We start from the raw sequence: 18,120 nt of genomic DNA, 5'->3' as shown, positions 1-18,120 counted from the left end.
GCGACCTGTCGTCAGCTGGAGGGAGAAGCAGACGTGGGGGCGGGGCTCCGTCCTGACGCTCGCTGAGCCGCCCCCGCCCCCCTCCCAACGCGCCCCAGCGCGGTGACGTCACACCCGGCAGGTAACAGGTGCGGCTGTGGCTGAGCCGTAGCAGGTGCAGAAAGAATAGGCGAGTGCAGAGTACAGTCCATATGTATATATGAAACAATAAGGAACAAGTAATAGGTTTATTCCCTGCTGAAAAGAGAAGAGAGGACACACAACGTCTTGGCTGTGAAGCCTTCAGGCGCTCACACAGAAACGTTGTGTTTTCCCTCTTCTGTTCTTTCAGCAGGGAATAAACCTATTGTTCCTTTGCAGACGATACATGCTGACGCAGCTCCCCACCCGAGCTGTTAAAAGGTTGATTTACACATGGAACAGCAGATCGGGGGCAGGGCTGGGAAGTGCTCACCCTGCCGAAGCCAGGGAGAACCTTACTGACTCGAGAGCAGAAAGGGCACCAGGGTTAAAATCCCTACTCTCACAGCTGGCAGCCCCCCTGGAGCTCAGCAGGCGTGAGCCTGGCCAGCACCTGGATGGGAGACCTCCTGGGAAAAACCAAGGCTGCTGCTGGAAGAGGTGTTAGTGGGGCCAGTTCCGTTACCTAGACTTACCTAAGCAGCTCTCAAATCTTGTTCATTTGCTTCTTCCAGGAGAGCCCAGAGTTTGAGCCTCAGTCACCTGGCTGCAAAATCTGTTCTACACACCTACCACTCTTTGTGTAAAGAGGTGCTTCCTCTCTTTCATACTCAACGAATTCCTTTTTAACTTTTCCAGTTGTGAGCTTGTGTCTCCTTGTTTCACTGTACAGGGTGAAACCAAGGAAAAACGAAGAGATTTCTGTGTGATAACCGGGGGGAGGGGGCGGGGGGGACCTACCGCTGTCCTCTGGCGCCACCTTGTGGTAAGAAAGTGAACTGCGTTCAGAGTAAAGTAGAGGCGCCTGTTTAGTAAGTATAAATGGGATGGTAAACTGTTCTTCGACACCATATTGTATTAAAAAGTAGTTTAGTTCTAATTTTATTTTGCAATGGCCAATTGGAATCGGCGGTGATGTCAATTTTACTACGACAAATTTCTGTTTTTATTTAAATCACTACTCAGTGACTGTAACAACAATTACGACAATAATGTCTTTCATTTCTATAGTGCTTCTCATGCCCAGATAATCCCCCAGTGTGTCACATACAGCAGGGGACCCCTTCAGTCACCAGTCTGAGTGCATCACCACTCAGATATGACATAAAGGTCATTCTTGGCTCCTGCCCCCTTAAATGTCTAGCGTTTCTATGGTCCGATAGATTATCGACAAAAGCTAAATCAATCCGTTCATCGACATTTCACTCAATGTCTGACACGTAAGCAATATATCAGCTAATGAAACGATCGGGCAGTAACGGCTGGCTCTGCAGTTCTGACCAGGACCCATGGAGGTTATGCACTGTCCAAACCTCTAGGGGGCGCCACTCTTCCCTGCATGCCTGGGGAAGACGGTCAGTTACCCGTGACCTCACAGCTCTGACATTTCTGTATCTCTTCATAACCGGATGGTAATCTGAATATTTTTTTAACAGTGAATGTTCTGATATTGAGTACAATCAGGGGTTTAGGCCTAAGTCCAGATCTGTATCACCGATATATTTCCAGCACTGGTGTGGATCCTTTTTGCTTTACTTTGGCTGGGCCTTTGAGGATTACAACACCTGGATCAGGTTCTGTCCTGGTCTTCTGTGTTCAAGACTAGGGAGGATTCAGCTCCTCCTACCCGTCAGTGTAGGACATTCCCCTCAGCCCTGGGCAATACAAAAATAATCGTTACCCCTGAAGCTCCAGGTGCAGCCTGCCGGAGAGGTAGCTGTGGGCGCCGTAGGGCCACAGGTTCTGAAGAACTTGGTGGTCTTCATCCAGAAATCCATGTCTGTGGAGCCCCCTGTGAACTGCAGCACCACAGCTCTCTGGACACACACACCCAGCTCTGCCCCAGTCCTCTAGAATGGGACTCTCGGACTATGACATCGCGAAGCCCTAGGGCTTTGACATCACACAACCCCTCTCTCTGCCCAGTGCCTTTGCTCACACAGTATTTCCTGCTGCCCGTGTGTGCTCAGAGCTGCTGATCGTGTCTGATGGAACTTGTGTTCATTTTCAAAATTCACGCAAAGGGCTGGGGGAATCTGGAGCAAGATAACCAGTCATGTTGCCGAAGCTGATGCCCTGGCACCTTTTGTGAATCTGCTGGGTGAGATCCTCAGAACAAATATCAAGAATGGGGTAGAAGGGTTGGATTTGTAGCCATTCTCTCCATTTTTTCCCTTAGCTCTTAACTGTGTACTGATATAAGACCGGTGTCGCCCCCGCCTCTCCCCTCTCCTGCTTCTGTGGGAGTCCTGTTCCTGACAGGATCTTCTCTTTCCACGCTGCAGGATCTGGGAGGTGATAAGACCAGCCTTCAAGCAGGAAGAGTTTCGCTCCTTGCGAAGGGGGGAGTTAGAACATGAACCAGCCTCTCCGCCTCGCCTCAGCAGGCTCACAGAAAGGGCTCCTTTGTCCGGACGTTCTGGAATTCCCCGGCTCTTTCTTCCCCGATCTTTTCTGAGTGCTCGTGTGCGTGTGCGCCTCTGAGCCTCCGAAGGTGTGTGTCGGAATTTTCTTCCCTGACTTCCTTACTGGCGGAGCGGAGCAGCGTGGTGCGATCAGGCGTGTCGCTCAGCTTGTCTGAAACTTCCCTGTTCTCTGCCCGGCAGCCTCAGAGCCTCGGAGCTGCTCCCCAGATCACTCCTGCTGTCCAGAACACCGCTCCTCTGCTCTGACCCTCGGGAAGCTCGGCCGCCCCCTCCTGCAGGTGAGTCTTGGGGACGAAGAGGCTTCCAGGTCTCTTTACAGCGCAAATAGGGATTTACAGCATGTTTATCCACAACCAGCTTACAGCTGTTCCTTCCTTCAGAGCTGAGATTCCAGGTTTGTGGGGTCTGTCCATATTACTTAGTCGCCTCTGTCTCGGTGTGTATGAAACGCCCACAACCGCAGTGCTGTATCCCCGCAGCAGGTGCGAGTGGGACTCAGGCCTTTTGGTTTAGTCGTTTTTACTTTTAAGAAAAGCTGGAAGCCGGGGTTTTTACATCAGCCTAGATTACCTTTACACTCCTGTACAGGACCTCATATATGCCTTTTTTTATGCCTATACCTGTACAGAGCCAGAGACAGTAGTCACTTTCACAGATCCCCTGCCTGCATGTGTCCAGTGGACACACAGAGCCACATAGACAGTCTCGTCCAATCCTGAATCTCTCCGGTTACGGTTCAGGAGGATTCGACGGGAGAAATGACACGGGGTGTCTCTGCTGGGGTGTTCCCCTGGCTCTGTCACCCTCCCTCCGTCTCAAAGTAACCTTCAGGTGCAGGGGGGCTTCGCTGGAGCTGCTATACCAGTTTGCCTGAACTCTCCATGCAATGCGCAATGATCATACAGCACAGAGAGTAAAGGAATACGTACAGGGTAGCTCCATGCTGAAAAGTAGAGGGAAGAAATGCAACACTTGCTGAGCGTGCTCCAAGAGTGGGAAGAGTCTGTCAGTGGAGGTGCGTACTGTTCTGGACAGGTGTGTAACTGTGATGTCGCTGTGAACTGTGTTCGTACTGCCCCCATGGGAAAGAAAAGTTTTTCCCCTGATGTTTTTCCTAATGTTCCTTGTCTGTTTCGCTTCTCTGTCCTTGTCTGCCCCTGTACCTCTCTGTCTCCTTCTGTCCTACTGCTCCTCTGCCCCTGTCTATCCCTGTCCGTCCCTGTCTCCCTCCTGGCAGAGCCATGCTCTACACAGAGCTGATCCGCCTGTGGAATGAGGCTGCTCAGGCGGTGGACCGCCGGGACTGGACAGCAGCGCTGTGCAGCCTGGACAAGATCAGCGAGCCCACCGCCCGGACGCTCTTCACCGCTGCCTCCGTGCACCTCACCCTGGGACACCTGGAGCAGGCCCTGCAGGTGGGAGATCGCGCAGGAGGCTCTGAGGCAGGAAGAGAGTGAGCGATTAAGAAACCTTCAACAGGGACCATAGTAACACTGACCCCTACCTGTGTCCAGGCTCTGGACCAAACCATCGCCAGGGATGAACGACTGGCTGTGGCCTTTTTCCAGAGGGCAGCGGTGAACGTGCTTACAAGCAGGTGAGGGATTGAACCACAGTAATGAAACGTGAAATGTGATAAATATGTACTGCCATCTGTACTAGTGTACTGGCAGCTGTACCGGTGTACTGCCAGCCGTACTGAGATAGTGACAGCTGTACCAGTGTACTGACTGCTGTACTGAGACTGAAGTCCGAATGTGTGATAGAACCGGACCAGACCAGCCTCTCGGTTCTCCCCCTCTGTCCGTAGGCTGGAGGAAGCGCTCTCAGACTGCGCCCTGGCCCACAGGAACATGCGAGGGAACCCTGTGATCGAATACAGACAGCTGGGCCTGCGCTACAAACTGTACAGCTGGCAGGTGAGCTCCCTGACTTTACACCCCTCTCCCCAGGGTTACCTTTAACCCCTTCTGTTAACTATGCTGCCCCTCGGGTTAATTTCCATCTGCTTTCATCTAAATAAATAATCCTTGCACTTATATAGCACTTTTCTGGACACTCCACTCAAAGTGCTGTGGAGCACTTTACCATTATAGGTAATGGGGAATCTCACCGCCACCACCAATGTGCAGCCCCACCCGGATGCACCAGTACGCTCCCCACACACCAACTCACAGTGGGGGGGAGAAGAGAGCCAGTTCAGAGATGGGGATTATTAGGAGGCCAAGATTGGTAAAGGCCAGGGGGGAAATTTGGCCAGGACGCCGGGGTAACACCCCTACTCTTTAAAATGCCCTGGGATACTGGCCCCACTAACACCACTTCCAGTAGCAGCCTCAGCTTTCCCAGGAGGTCTCCCATCCGGGTACTGGTCAGGCGCACACCTGCTGAGCTCCAGTGGGGCTGCCAGCTGTGAGTCGCAGGGTGATATAGTTGCAGGCGAAAGCTCCAGAGCTCTTTCTCTTACAATCCAGCGTCTTCCAGGGCTCGGGGCTGCCTGCCTGTCCGGTGCCCGATGGAGTCTCTTAACTGGACAGTGCCAACACCGGCTCTCCTGTACCGCCCACCCCTCTGCGCCTGGGTTCGACCCGCAGTCCCTGGGTCAGGGTTAAGGCGAGTTGCAGGAAGTCTTCGTCTGTGGCGAAGAGGCGCTGCGTGCGGAGAGCAGAGCTCGCAGGGCGACACCTGAGCAGGCAGAGATAAGACATTCCTGCCGTTTCCGTAAGAAGGCCAAGCCGGCGCTCGATCTCCACGGGGGGGGGGGGGGGGGGGTGGTAGGACAGGCAGCAGCGTGTCTCCGCTGTGGTTGGGCAGCGGGGTCGGAGACGGATGGGGATGGGAGGAGCTGGGGATCGGAATGTGGGGAATCAAGCTGAAGGCAGGTGTTTGCAGGAAAGAGAGTACAGCTTTCTCCACACAATACAGTCACTGCTAAACACACTGAGTGTGTCGTCTTAAATTCTCCCAACTGAAGTGAAATTCTTTCCCGGCTGGCCATTGAACCTGACTGACTGCAATCCTTCCGAATTATGGATGAGGTTACTGGATCAATACAGAGAGTGACTGAACTGGATAGGCAGGCTGCAGACACCTTCCTCTCACCTCTAATCTGCCTCATCTGTCTCGGTGAGTTAGAGGAGGACCAGGCAGTTTAGGAATGCTAGGGTCGAGCCCTCTCACGCCCTGCCATTGTAACGAACAGTTCTTTCCGGACCCTATGCGGACGACACAGTCCGACGGAGTGGGAAAACACTGGGGAAACGTCATGCAGGAAAACGGGGCTGAAGACAAGGGGGCGTGTCCAAGGTGCGCTGGTGCACGGGGGAGGTGTGGCCGAGGCGAACAATCCAAGAGTAGTCCTTAGGGAAAATCCAAAACGCAAGGGTAAGTCCAAAACCAGGAGATCCATCAGAACAAAGAATTAAAAACCACGAAGGCCGGGTCGGAACCGGCGGACGGGGAACAGGAACGGGAACAGAGGTTAAAACCTTAACGGGACCAGGCGCTTCCAGGTCCCGGACTCGCACGATATGGAAATCAGATGCAGAGCCCGGAAGAGCGTCAGCGCCTGGCTTTTAAGGTGGGCTGGGAATGGGAAACAGGTGCAGAGAATGAAGTCTTAAGTGAAAGGGCTGGAGCACCCTTAAGGAGGGGGGACTAATATCGTGACAGCCAGGCTGTCCACCAGGGTCATACTGCTGGTGTCTTTCCCTGTATCACAGTCAAAACAAGAAATCAGTCAACTGACCAGTAGTCTGCACTGACCATCCCACTAATTAACCATCCAAATTAACAGCCGTCCCACTAAACCATACAGCAACGTTGGCTGTAGCCCACCCACAACCACATGCGGACCTGTCGCTCATAGCTTAACCAGCTCACTAGCCAACTCACCAACCCACATGCTTACCCACCACCCCAGCACTCAGCCGATTCGCCAACATCCTACCCACCTACCCCGCTGCCAGCCAATCAGCTCTCCCAGGGACAACTCGCCCCGCCCCCCTATCCCACCAGTCAGCCGACAGCAGGCCCTGATGCGCCTCTGCCCCCTGGTGGACAGGTGCTGTATAACAAGGCTGTGGTGCACTCGCGTCTGGGCCAGTGGGACGAGGCTGGGGACCTGCTGCTCACACTGACCCGGGAAAGAGGTGGAGGGCGGGGGGCCAACCTGGATGTTGCCTTGGACCGGCTCTCTGTGAGTATGAGGGAGGGGGCGGGCAGGGAAAACAAGATCTCGGCTTTTCTTACAATTCCTGTCCTCCATCTCACCTCCACCCCCGCTGTCCCACCTGCACACCTCCTCTCCCTACCCATCGCCCCTCCATATTCCTGTCCCTCTCTCTCTGCCTCTTTCTGGAAGGTCACTATTCTTATACCTTAGACAGTTTTTTCCATTCACTTTATCAGCCATATACAATTTCTTGCATTAGGAACAATTCTTCTTCTTCCTGTCTGTGGGGTAGTTATTTAGTTATGGTGTATGTGACTCTCACTCTAGCCCTGTTCATCTCCTCCTCTGGGATCCATCCCTTGTCCTCCCTCTCCTCCTCCTCTCTCTCCCTCTCAGAAGCAGATGGTCCTGGATCCTCTCCTGGTGCCGGAGGGAGAAGTGTTCCGTCCGCGAAGGCAGGATGTGGAGCAGCTGGAGCAGAGGGACTTCCTGGGAAAACCCAAGGTACCCTGGGACTCACTCACACTCACTCACACTGACTCACACTCACACTCACCCTGACTCACTCTGACATACACACACTCACACTGACACTCACTCACACTCACAGTCACATACACTCACACTCACTCACACTGACATACACACACTCACATTGACACACTCACACTGACATACACACACTCACACTGACCCACGCTCACACTCATGCACCTTCACACTCACTCACAATCCATCAAGCTCACAATCACACTCACGCATACTCACAACCACCTACACAAGCACTGACACACACTGACTGTGTGTGGCAGTGTGTCAGAGAGCCTGCCCAGTGTCTGTCAGTGATGTGGTGCTCTGTGTTGCAGGTGATCTCTTCAGTGATCCCCAATGATGATTTTGCTGGCTTTGAGCCCCTGCGACTGCAGGTACAGTGTAGCTCCTCTCCCCATATAGCAGGCTCCTGCGGATCAGCTACAGGTCCATATGGTCACCCTGTGGAGAGAGGAGGACGGTCCTGCCCCCTTAACAATGACAAACTCTTATAAGAGTGCCAAAGGATCGATGTCTCATTCTTGTCCTCTCATTTATCAGAAGCCGGGATACTACGAGCCCAAGGCGGACAGAGCACAGTAAGTGAACAGATTGTTGCCTGGTTTCACTGAAGGTGCTTCAGAAGAAATGTGCGAGATTACCCACCGTTTCATTAAGCTCTTCATAAAGAGCTGGGCTCCTGCACTGGCCATGTGTTGTTATGTCCCCTGTGTTGTATGACCTGCACGTAAAAGACCTTGTTTGTCTGTGAGTGACTGACGATTATGGTTTTCTGCTAATTATATAACCTCACACGTTCTAAGAAGACAGCTTTCCTTAATTCAGAGCTACTCGACACGCAGTTCCAGCCAACCCAGTCCAGTTTCATGTAATCCAATTCAATGCAATCCATCCCAGTTTTATCGATCTAGTCCTGTCCAATCCAGTTCATCCCAGTTCAATCGATCCCACCAAGTCTAATCCAATCTCTGGCCTTGCCTTAATTGTTATGTGGATGCTGATAATTATCAATTAAATAATTAAGTGATAGGGTGCTGGCAGAGTTCTCTAATAGAATAGAATGGAAGGGCTGCTGGTTGACCCATCCTGTTGTTTAGTGTGAGAATATATCCCTGTTACTTGTAAAGCGCTTTGAGTGGAGTATCCAGGGAAGCGCTATATAAGCGAAAGGAATTAACTATTAATACCGGTTGCTCTTTTACTCGTTGTTCACTGGCTCGGCCACAAGGGGGCGGCGCAGTGCGTGAAGCAGGTGAGAGCTGCTCTTCCTTCCCCCCGCAGAGAGTCACGGTACATGTGTGTGCGCTCGACCCACGCGCCCCAGGGCCCAGGGGAGCTGCACGTGCCGCAGGGGGAGAAGGTCTTCGTCCTGGGTGACGGCGGAGTCAACGGCCTTGTGACCGTCATCTACGACGGACAGGTAGGGGGCGACCCTGAGGCGGTGGGGGGGGGGGAGGGGAGAGGCAGCAGGGCGCTGTATCTTTCGGAATGAATCTCTTACCCTCCTGTCCTGCCACCTCTCTACAGAAAGGCCTGCTGCCCCTCTCAGTCCTGGAGCCCACAAGCAACAGAAAGGCAGACAAAAACAAGGTACTCTGCTGGTCCCCCATCCTCCTCAATGCTGTGTACAGACCAGGGCCGGGGTGTGTCTGTCGCTCCGGCGGCGAGAACGCTCCCCAGTTACATTTGCAAAAAACACAGCGGGCATGCTACAGTGTTTGAAACAGTCCCTGAGCCGATTAATGCTTTTCTGTTTTTGGAAAAATAAGTGTTAATCAGTCTGCATTATTGACAAATAATTGCATACCTCTTGCACAATCCTTCCTAGGTCCCTTGTCAACGGTTCACTCGTAGGCCGTTGGAGGTGTAAAAAGCACCCCTCCCTCGCTTCCTGAGTCTTTCACAGTTCTTACTATGGCTTGATAGCTCGTTTTTCGGGTGGGCCCCGTGTGCCCAATTTTCGTCCTGCTTGGCCTTTAAACAGCGGCCGTCCGACTGAGCACAGGACCCGTTTCGAACTGGATGGGTTGTCATCCTTTCCACATTCCTCTGTGGAGAATCCCCACTGGCAAACACGGACGCACTTCAGCCTTATGACCCCCAGCGGCGTCACCTGAGTGCCTCTGTGCGGCCCTGGCTGTTAGGGTTCAAGCCCAGGTTTCGGGGTCAGCGTCAGGGTTAGGGTTAGGACTTCTGACAGGGTTGGTTCTGGGGTTGGGGTTAGACAGGAGCATTTGAGCCCAGGCTAGTGGTAGTTCTCGAGATCATAGAGTGTGGGAGAGCACCGCAGTGCATCCCGGTTTATCAAGAGCACCTGTGCTTTCAATATTATAATATTATAATCGTTTCAGGAACGCGCTATCAAATATTCCGGACCTGTTTGGGCGTCATTTTCATCCTGTTTTCTTTCCATCCCAGATTGTGCCAACGGGGATACCCCTGCCGCCAGGCCTCCCGCCCCCCACGTGCCCCCAGTCCCGAGGCAGCCTCGCTGCGCCCCAGCCAGGTGTGTGGAGCGCCCCGCGGGGGCGCACATGGAATCATATAACTTACAAGAGTTCATTAGAATCAGCACTGCTGCTGTTATTATTGGTCTTTCATTAATGGTATTATTGCCACTGAATAGATCCTGAAGATGGATTTTTCCACTCAGTTAATCTTCCCCACAAATCTATGGCTTAGTCATAAGGTGCCCATTTAACCTTTCCAAATACGATTCTGTTTCTAATTATTACACAGATCCACATTGCTACCATCATTGTTTACTGAAATTTCCTGATGTTTTCATAGTTATACAGTAGGGTATATTCAGACGCCTGTATTAACCAAGGCGTCGAGCTTCACGCTGAAGGCTGGTACCACAGAGTGTTAGGTGCTGCTGTTGAGGTGTCTGTGGCGACGGAGACCTCTGGTGGCCTGGAGGATTATTGCACGCGTGTGTGAGAGAGGTCCGTCGACAGCAGCGGCTCCAAACAAACGTGTTTCCCCCTTCTTCGGAGGTCCTGTTGGCTGCAGCTCCGACTGCACACCTGAACGAGCTGAGTTCGGTACAGAGCAGACGCTCATGACGAATCCCGTTGGGCTTCTTACGAGCTGAATGTAAATGCACAAATATCCCCCAGATAGCAGGCTAGACCCTGATTAGCCTGTGATTAAGAAGCTGAATGGAACAGAACCCAGCAGAGACAGTGTCCCTGCAGCACCTGGGCCGCAGGTCCACAGCAGCTCGGGAGGGGAGGAGCTGTGTCGCTTGCTGGGTTGAGGGAGAGCTTGAGAGAGGGCAGAGCCCCTCCTCTTTAATAGACGTTCCCCGCAGCAGGCTGGGGTGTCACGTCCCCACAGTCCTCAGCCCGGGTCTTCGTCTCACTGTGTCCAGAAAGTCCAGGCAGGACGTACCCCCCCGCTGTGGCTCCTGCCCCCCCGTCCTCCCGCCTCACTCCTCCTCCGCACCCGGGGCTCACCGACGCAGATCCTCGCCCGGAGGGGTCCCGGGACAAGAAGGTAAGAGGCGGGGTCTGGAACTGGACACTCCCTGGGGTCCAGCCCAATTAGGAATGGGCCTGAACAGGCGGGAGGGGGCTGGGAAATTCTTTGGGACCGGGTCAAAGGGAACAGGCTGAGTGCAATAGGTCCTTGCGCGGTTATAGTGCTGTTCGTCCCAAAGCACTTTGTACACAGTACTTCATCACCCACCCCTGAAGTACAGCCCCCACCTGGGGGCACAGCGGCCCCCCAGCACTGCAGATCAGGGGCAGGGGAGAGAAACTGCAGCAGGAAGTGAATTAAGGGGGGCCTGTGGGGGAGTCAGACTGTGCAGCCCAGAGTGGAATTCAGCCAGCACACTGGGGTTAACACACCCCTACTGTCGTGACCAACGCCGCCCAGGGCGTCGTTCATGAGCAAGACGGGTCTCTCATCCCTGTACCGATCAGCCCCTGTGTAACTGAACCAAGGGGTCTGATAAGATCAGGTTACAAGGTGGTACATTTTGGTCAGCAAAAGGTTAAAGCCAGACCGAAGAAGATGAATTGGACCAATTCATCCGGATAATGTTATTAAAAAAGCCCAGTCTGGAATACAAATCAGACCTTGCATGTGGGCCATATCCGAACTCAGTGGCCGCAGTATGAGACCCCCGTCTATATCTACGCAAATCGTAAATTCCGGCGTTTTCTGGAGTCAGTGCCCCTCTTGCGCCGCTAGATGGCGACAAGTCCTCACTATCGCGATTACATTGCCCTTTCCTTCATGTCGGTTAACGTTTCACTGGGTCGCGCTGCCCCCCGTCTTACCCACCGAGCCGCTCCGCCAACCCCACTGTGTGTTCCAGGGCCTGCCTGCAGGGGGCAGCGCGGATGAGCCCGAGCCGGGCAGCTCGGTTCTGGTGAAGGTCCACTACGGGTACACCGTGGCCCTGAGGGTGCCCGTGCAGACACCGTACAGAGAGCTGCAGGAGAGAATCGCTCGCAAGCTGGGCCAGCCCCCCGCACAGCTCCGCCTCAGGTAGGACAGCCCCTGACCCCTCACCTCTCAACACAGACAGATCAGCCTGTAAATGATCTGTAGGGGTGTAACCCCGGCGTCCTGGCCAAATTTCCCATTGGCCCTTACCAATCATGGCCTCCTAATAATCCCCCTCTCTGAACTGGCTCCATCACTCTGCTCTCCTCCCCACTGAGAGCTGGTGTGTGGGGAGCGTTCTGGCGCACTATGGCTGCCGTCGCATCATCCAGGTGGGGCTGCACACTGGTGGTGGTGGAGGGGATCCCCATTACCTGTAAAGCGCTTTGAGTGGAGTGTCCAGAAAAGCGCTATATAAGTGTAAGCAATTATTAATTATTATTAAATGATGCAGAATCGCACTGGTGGTGTATTTTCTTATTGCCAACCAAAGATTCCCCTGCTCAGACAGTAACTTTCTGCAAAGAGTCCAGACTCTTGCGCCACCCAGTCTCAGCCCTCCCTCTCTGACCCTGTCCAGGCACAGGGAGCTGGGCTCCCGCGTCTTGACCCCCCTCAGTGGGGACGCAGAGCTGCAGAAGCTGCTGGAGGCAACCGAGACAGGGAGGACAACCCTCTGGTGTCAGGTACAGAGGGGCTGTGTGTGTGTCTCCCAGTCTGACTGTGTGTGTGTCTCCCAGTCTGACTGTGTGTCTGTCTCCTAGTCTAACTGTGTGTGTCTCCCAGTCTCACTGTGTCTGTCTCCTAGTCTGACTTTGTGTCTGTCTCCTAGTCTGTTTGTGTGTGTCTCCCAGTCTCACTGTGTGTGTCTCCCAGTCTCACTGTGTCTGTCTCCCAGTCTGTTTGTGTGTCTCCCAGTCTCACTGTGTGTCTGTCTCCTAGTCTAACTGTGTCTGTCTCCTAGTCTGACTTTGTGTCTGTCTCCTAGTCTGACTTTGTGTCTGTCTCCCAGTCTCACTGTGTCTGTCTCCTAGTCTCACTGTGTGTTTGTCTCTCCCAGTCTGACTGTGTGTCTGTCTACCAGTCTGACTGTGTCTGTTTCCCAGTCAATCTGTGTGTGTCTGTGTCCCAGTCAGTCTGTGTCTGTGTGTATCTGTGTCCCATTCAACTGGTGTCTGTCTCAGTCAATCTGAGCTTGTATCTCAGTCTGTTTCCGTGTGTGACTGTCTCTCACTCGGTCTGCGTTTCTCAGTTGTGTTTGCGTCTCTCTCCGTGTCTCCCAGTCGCTCACTGTGTCTGTCTGTCTCTCTCTGAGTTCCCTGAGTTTCTCCCTCCCGTTCTCAGCTCGAGGACCCTCTGCTCGGCAGACCCATCCTGTACCAGGTGTTTGCGCTGTATGACTACACTGCCCAAGGGCCCGAGGACCTGGAGTTCAGCGAAGGGGACACCATAGACATCCTGTCAGAGGGTAAGGGAGGCGAGAGCGAGAGACGGCAGAGAGCCTGAGAGGGGACAGAGCTGGAAAGTGTTCCTGTCCCGTCTCTGGGGAGCTCATTCTCGGTTGTCCTTGTCTCCTGCAGTCAACGAGGGCTGGCTGGAAGGACACACTGCTGGGAAGATCGGGATCTTCCCCAGGTGTTTTGTATACCGTGACACAGATGTGGCCAGTAGCAGCAAGGAGAACCCAGCCATGTAACGCGGCAGAGATCTACTGGAGCCACTAAACCAGTTCACTCAGAGCTCTGGAATCTGGCTCTTCTCTCTCTGTAGGTGCACCCTCACAGTCAGCTCAGACGATTTCCACTGAGACTTTGATGACTTCAGCTCATTCCTTTTTTTTCGAAATGCCCTTGCCTCACGTCATGGCTGGGAAAAAGATCTGTCTCTGCTCCGGGGATTTTGAACGCGTGTGCGTTAGTCTGGTGAAAAGACAGATAACACAGCAGTGCGCTAGTCTGCTCCGCAGAGTGAATATCATTTGCCAGGCTGCAGCGGACATTTTGTGTAGATCTATTTGAAGTTAATTTAATCTTTAAAAAATCAACCTGTATGTGTGTTTATAGAAATTAAATAAATCTTTTAAACCAGTCGATGGCCTGGGTTTCCCCTTTTAAGGTGCACCAAGTGTGTCCTCTGTGCAATACTGTTATGCTTTCACCTCTCAGTGGATAAGCACTGTTGTATCTCTGTCTGTTTTTTCTCTCCAATTGTGCGCTAGGGCTACATTTTAAAAGGGGATCAGGACAGATTTAGGGCAGTGGGAAAGGGCAGTGGCCAGCATGCTGTCACGCCCTCTGCAGCCAGAGGGCGCTCCTTCTCTGTCCTGTCCCTAGTTTTCGGTCTGCTGTCCTTCCGGTCCCTCTCTTTCCCTTGGGCTATATATTCTGGGTCTTGCACTCTGTCCTCGCTCAGCATTGACGTTCGGATGTCCTGAGACCCGCCTAGCACCAGGGCGCCCCACGTCCGCTCCCTGAGGGCAAAGGTTTCTATACGGCATTCCTGAACTCTTGGCACTAATGAGCCCGGGCCTTTTTCCCGTCTCGCCGCTTCGCATATGGGTCTTTTTCCACTCTCCTGCTCCCCACGGTTAGTCCCTTTGGACGTCCGTGACACATGCACCGTTGAGAAAGATGACTTCTGCAAACTGCCCCGTGTGTCTGACTGCCTCGTCTGCTGCTCCTCGGGTCAAGTAAGGTTTAAAACAGGCTTCTCTCACTCATAATTTCCGGCTTATAGGGAACAGTCACCACTCGAAAGAAGAGCTGGCAAGTAGCTGAGCTCCTCTCAAAGCCCCTCAAAGCGTGTTCAATACCCCTCTTGTCCTCGGCCGAGTTCCTTTCGCTCACAGCTCTCCTCTCCCTCGCCGGAGAAGGTGGCTGTGAATCACTGGAGAGGAAAAAAAAGACAGGAATTGAAAGTTCACATCACAGAGCAGACTGTTATTGTTGTTGCTACCATTCAGCCAGAATCACAGAAAAGTTACAGTATATGACAGCATTCAGGTGCAGTTTTCCTTTTCCTGTCTTTATACTCATTTCTTTTGTCTGTAATCTGTTGATTACGTACATACGGGGCACTGACAGAAGCAGTAACAGAAGACAGCATCAGTGCTATAAACACCCCCCACCAACTTCTGCCCCCCAGTCTCAGCCGATGTTATTCTGATCTCCCACAGCAGGGGGGGCAACAGAAACCTGCCCTTTCCTGCAACCACTTGGGATCATTCCAGCTATCATCCACGATCAGGTCATGACCACCTTACCCGGGCACTTAGACCAGCACCAGCAGAAGGCGATGGCCTTCGGTGGACTCAGAATCTACCCGGCCAATTTTGAACCGGTTCCTCCGATTCAGGGTGGTGGGGGAGCCATGGCCTATACTGGCAAGCAATGGGCAAAGGCAGGGCGACGCCCTGGACGTGACGCCAGGTAGCCTCAGGATCATTTCATCCCGTTTAAGAAAGACAGGCAGGACATGCCAACTCCACACAGTAAGTGCCACAGGCCGACATCAAACCCGGGGTGATTTCGCCCTGGCCCATGGCCCCTGAAGAATGAGCGCTCTCCAGGACCAGGGCTGGAGGCTGCAGGCACAGGACCCCAAAACACAGGCTGTGTGTCTCCTGCTCACACTCTCCCTCCGCCCTGCTCTGGTCTGTGACGAGGAACCAGCACCCCTGTGCCGTCACCTGGACGGGAGATGTCACCGTGTAGGACTCTAAAGCCCAGCGCGGGGGTCCTGACCTCAGCCACGTTGAGCTGCCCCGCTTCTCACACGCAGGCGAGAGCCTGCAGAGCCGACGTGCAGCCTGAGGATTCAATTCAGCCAGGGGATTAGAATTCCGAAGCGCCTGAGGAACGTTTGGGAGATTTAGGGAATGCTGGATCAGAGCCTGAAGCTCAGCTTCGACAGCTGAGCAGAGCTGAGGCTCAAGAAGATGGATTAAATCCTTTAGATGGGAACGACTCAGCTCCGTAAATTCTACCGTGATTGCACCAAAGAAGCGCAAATTAATGGACTGTTTTTTTTTTAAATAAAAGCCGTAATTCATTCTGATTTTTAATGAAAGATTTAATTCATTGAGCTGATTCAGTGCCCTCACTGAGCTACAGGATGCATATGTATTTCATTTCTCAGAGTCTGCATCAGTCTTAACAGGGCGACCAGATAGTACAGGTCTAAATGTACCATGGTTTTTTTTCCCCCGTCTCAGACTGCAGGGATTGCGGGAATCTTGCATTGTTTTTTCTAAGGGAATTCCTGACGATCCCCACATTGTTGGGGAAGACATCATCTAGAATATTTGCAAGAGTAATAAAGTACTATTCTCCCAAACCCATCCTTCTGTGCCACTTCAGGAATTCCTGTATAAGTCTGGCACCAGTATTCTGCTGAATGTGTATTAGCACACTATGGTATTTTTGCCTTTTTTTTGCAAGTAACCTTCAGGATGTTCAATGAGGATTGAGAGGAAAAATAGGGAAGGAAGAAATGAGCGCTTGTGACAGGCAGTAAATTCGGGAGAGACCTTTGGGTTGTGGGAATAACAGGACTTAATTTCATGTCTCTGTGCTGCAAGGCAGCCCTCAAGTAGCAGTCATTAAAAATAGCCCAGTATAGTGTCTGGGACTGGCAGTGCGAATCTCACTCCCCTTGCTTCTCTGCTAATAAGAGCTTAAGGGTCTTAAACAGGACAGGCCTGGCAGCTCAGGCACCCCAGGAAGAAGCAGAAAGTAAAAACAACTATGGGCTAAGTGAGTAAATGAATGAACACAGTGCAATAAAGACAGGTTCCTATAGCTGTATAAAAAGGGTGAGGATTACACTGAACATCCTGTGCTCTGCTGGGGCTGAATCGCTTAATCCTCAGATTAGCCTCCTCTGCCAATCATGCAGAGACCCTGTAATAAAACTCATATCACACACACGTTTGAAAACACCAGCGAAAATTCCAAGCCACCTAGTGCTGTGAAGATCAAACCACAACCTGTATTGCGTCACAGTACCGGCATCCCGCCACCAGATGGCACCCAAACAAGTAGCATGTACCTCATCCACTCTGGGGAGGCGTAGGTTAATCAGACCTCGTTAACCCATCACCACACCTCCCCTCCAGCCTACTTAAACCCTGCTCCCTGTTTCAACCTGGCTCAGTATTTGGTTAGATTTTGGGTGTCATACATCTTCTCCTTGAGATCTCATCCTGGGATGATTTCTTGGGTTTTGTTTTTTTTGGACTTCTGGACTTTGTCTTGGATACTTTTTGTCTAGTTTCACTTTTGCCTCATTGACCTTTTTGCTAGTCTTTTGATCTTGCCCTTGGCAATTTCTGCTTTCCCCAGTGATCTTGTTACCCGCATACGGTCCAACAGTATAACATACAGCAAATGGGCTTCTTGCTGTTGTTCTTCATCTATGCAGGTTTATATACGAAATGAGAGATGGTCCGGTCTTCTGCACAGTTATGATGGTGATACAGACTTTGTTCTCGTCAGTTACTGTGTTTCTGGCTGTGGAAGCTGTTTTCTAGCCCTTTTCTATAGGTGCTAGTACACATACTGCAGGGAGGACATGGAAGGGTTAGGTCTTCAGTACCTTGTTGTTGAGCATTTCTTGTTCTGAGCACAGCAATGAAAAATAAGCCAGCAAAGAGCAGGCTGTAAGGACCCACCAGGCTCAAATTGTATTTCACTGCAGCCAAAGAAGAATTGAGCTCTCAGCGAAAGCCTGTACTCTGAAGAGGAGAAGCTCATTTATATTAGCAATAAAACAGAATATAGTGACAGGCCCTGATCCTATCTTGAAGGACTGTGCGCAAAAGAGAGAGAGACTGAATTACTCCTCTGTGCTTATGTCATGAGCCAGGACTGGCTGGGTACAGAGGCACACAAACAAACTGCTGATTGGGACTGTAGAAATGGATCTGAGCTGTCTCTACTTCTCTTCCTCCATGGATGGTTCCAGATTGCCTGCTAGGATGGACCCCCCGCTTAAAAGAAAGCCTGTAGTTCATTTCTGGGCTTTAAAGAAGTGAGGAGAGCAGGTGGAGTTTTGATGCAGGCATTCAGCACCTGGAAAGACCCAGTTTGTCTTCCCAGGCTCAGCAGTGGCACAGGGACTGGAGGACCCTGACAGAAATTAAGAACTGCATTTAGTCTGAACACATCTTTGCGTACAGAGTGGTAGGGGTGGAAGGGCCTTTTCTCCTGTGTGGCTCAGCCAGTCATGCCACGGAATAACAGTGCAAAGCTGTCTCAACGGCTGGGCCTCATGTCTCCCTTCCCACAGCTCGGGGAAAACCGTCTCCTGTCTCCCCTCCCCTTTTGGTGACCAACCTCAAGCCTCAGTCGAAGCCACTACCCGCTTAGTCAAACCTTGTTTATGGTT

General features: G+C 52.3%; 1 protein-coding gene across 6 annotated transcripts; it reads left to right on the top strand.

Annotated features, from left to right (window-relative positions):
* The first annotated feature begins 34 nt into the window (after positions 1–34).
* On the top strand, positions 35–13,822 carry noxa1 (NADPH oxidase activator 1). Of its 6 annotated transcripts, none has more exons than XM_069183469.1 (19): positions 221–2,281; positions 2,466–2,674; positions 2,787–2,884; positions 3,444–3,621; positions 3,844–4,021; positions 4,121–4,203; positions 4,417–4,525; positions 6,670–6,804; positions 7,177–7,284; positions 7,647–7,706; positions 7,873–7,910; positions 8,614–8,752; positions 8,860–8,922; positions 9,751–9,838; positions 10,709–10,833; positions 11,663–11,835; positions 12,314–12,419; positions 13,078–13,201; positions 13,314–13,822. In XM_069183469.1, exons 5-19 carry the CDS (start codon positions 3,848–3,850, stop codon positions 13,427–13,429), a joined length of 1,641 nt encoding a protein of 546 aa, XP_069039570.1. In that variant the 5' UTR covers positions 221–2,281; positions 2,466–2,674; positions 2,787–2,884; positions 3,444–3,621; positions 3,844–3,847; the 3' UTR covers positions 13,430–13,822. The 6 variants fall into 6 exon arrangements, with proteins under 6 accessions (XP_015222319.2, XP_069039570.1, XP_069039569.1 ...); XM_069183468.1 differs by having other exon boundaries at positions 3,444–3,641; XM_015366833.2 differs by lacking the exons at positions 221–2,281; positions 3,444–3,621 and adding an exon at positions 35–121.
* Positions 13,823–18,120: the final 4,298 nt, after the last annotated feature.

Source organism: Lepisosteus oculatus, chromosome 24, assembly GCF_040954835.1.
Source record: "Lepisosteus oculatus isolate fLepOcu1 chromosome 24, fLepOcu1.hap2, whole genome shotgun sequence".
NCBI classification, from domain to species: Eukaryota; Metazoa; Chordata; class Actinopteri; order Semionotiformes; family Lepisosteidae; genus Lepisosteus; species Lepisosteus oculatus.
Note: the sequence above shows the minus strand (reverse complement) of the source record. Positions and strands in the feature narration are given on the sequence as shown.

Excerpts from the sequence above, each read along its gene's own strand:
- noxa1 (XM_015366833.2), top strand. The coding sequence starts at position 3,848 with ATGCTCTACACAGAGCTGATCCGCCTGTGGAATGAGGCTGCTCAGGCG. Across the intron at positions 4,526-6,669 it reads ACAAACTGTACAGCTGGCAG|GTGCTGTATAACAAGGCTGT; the intron begins GTGAGCTCCCTG and ends CCTGGTGGACAG. Across the intron at positions 7,285-7,646 it reads ACTTCCTGGGAAAACCCAAG|GTGATCTCTTCAGTGATCCC; the intron begins GTACCCTGGGAC and ends TCTGTGTTGCAG.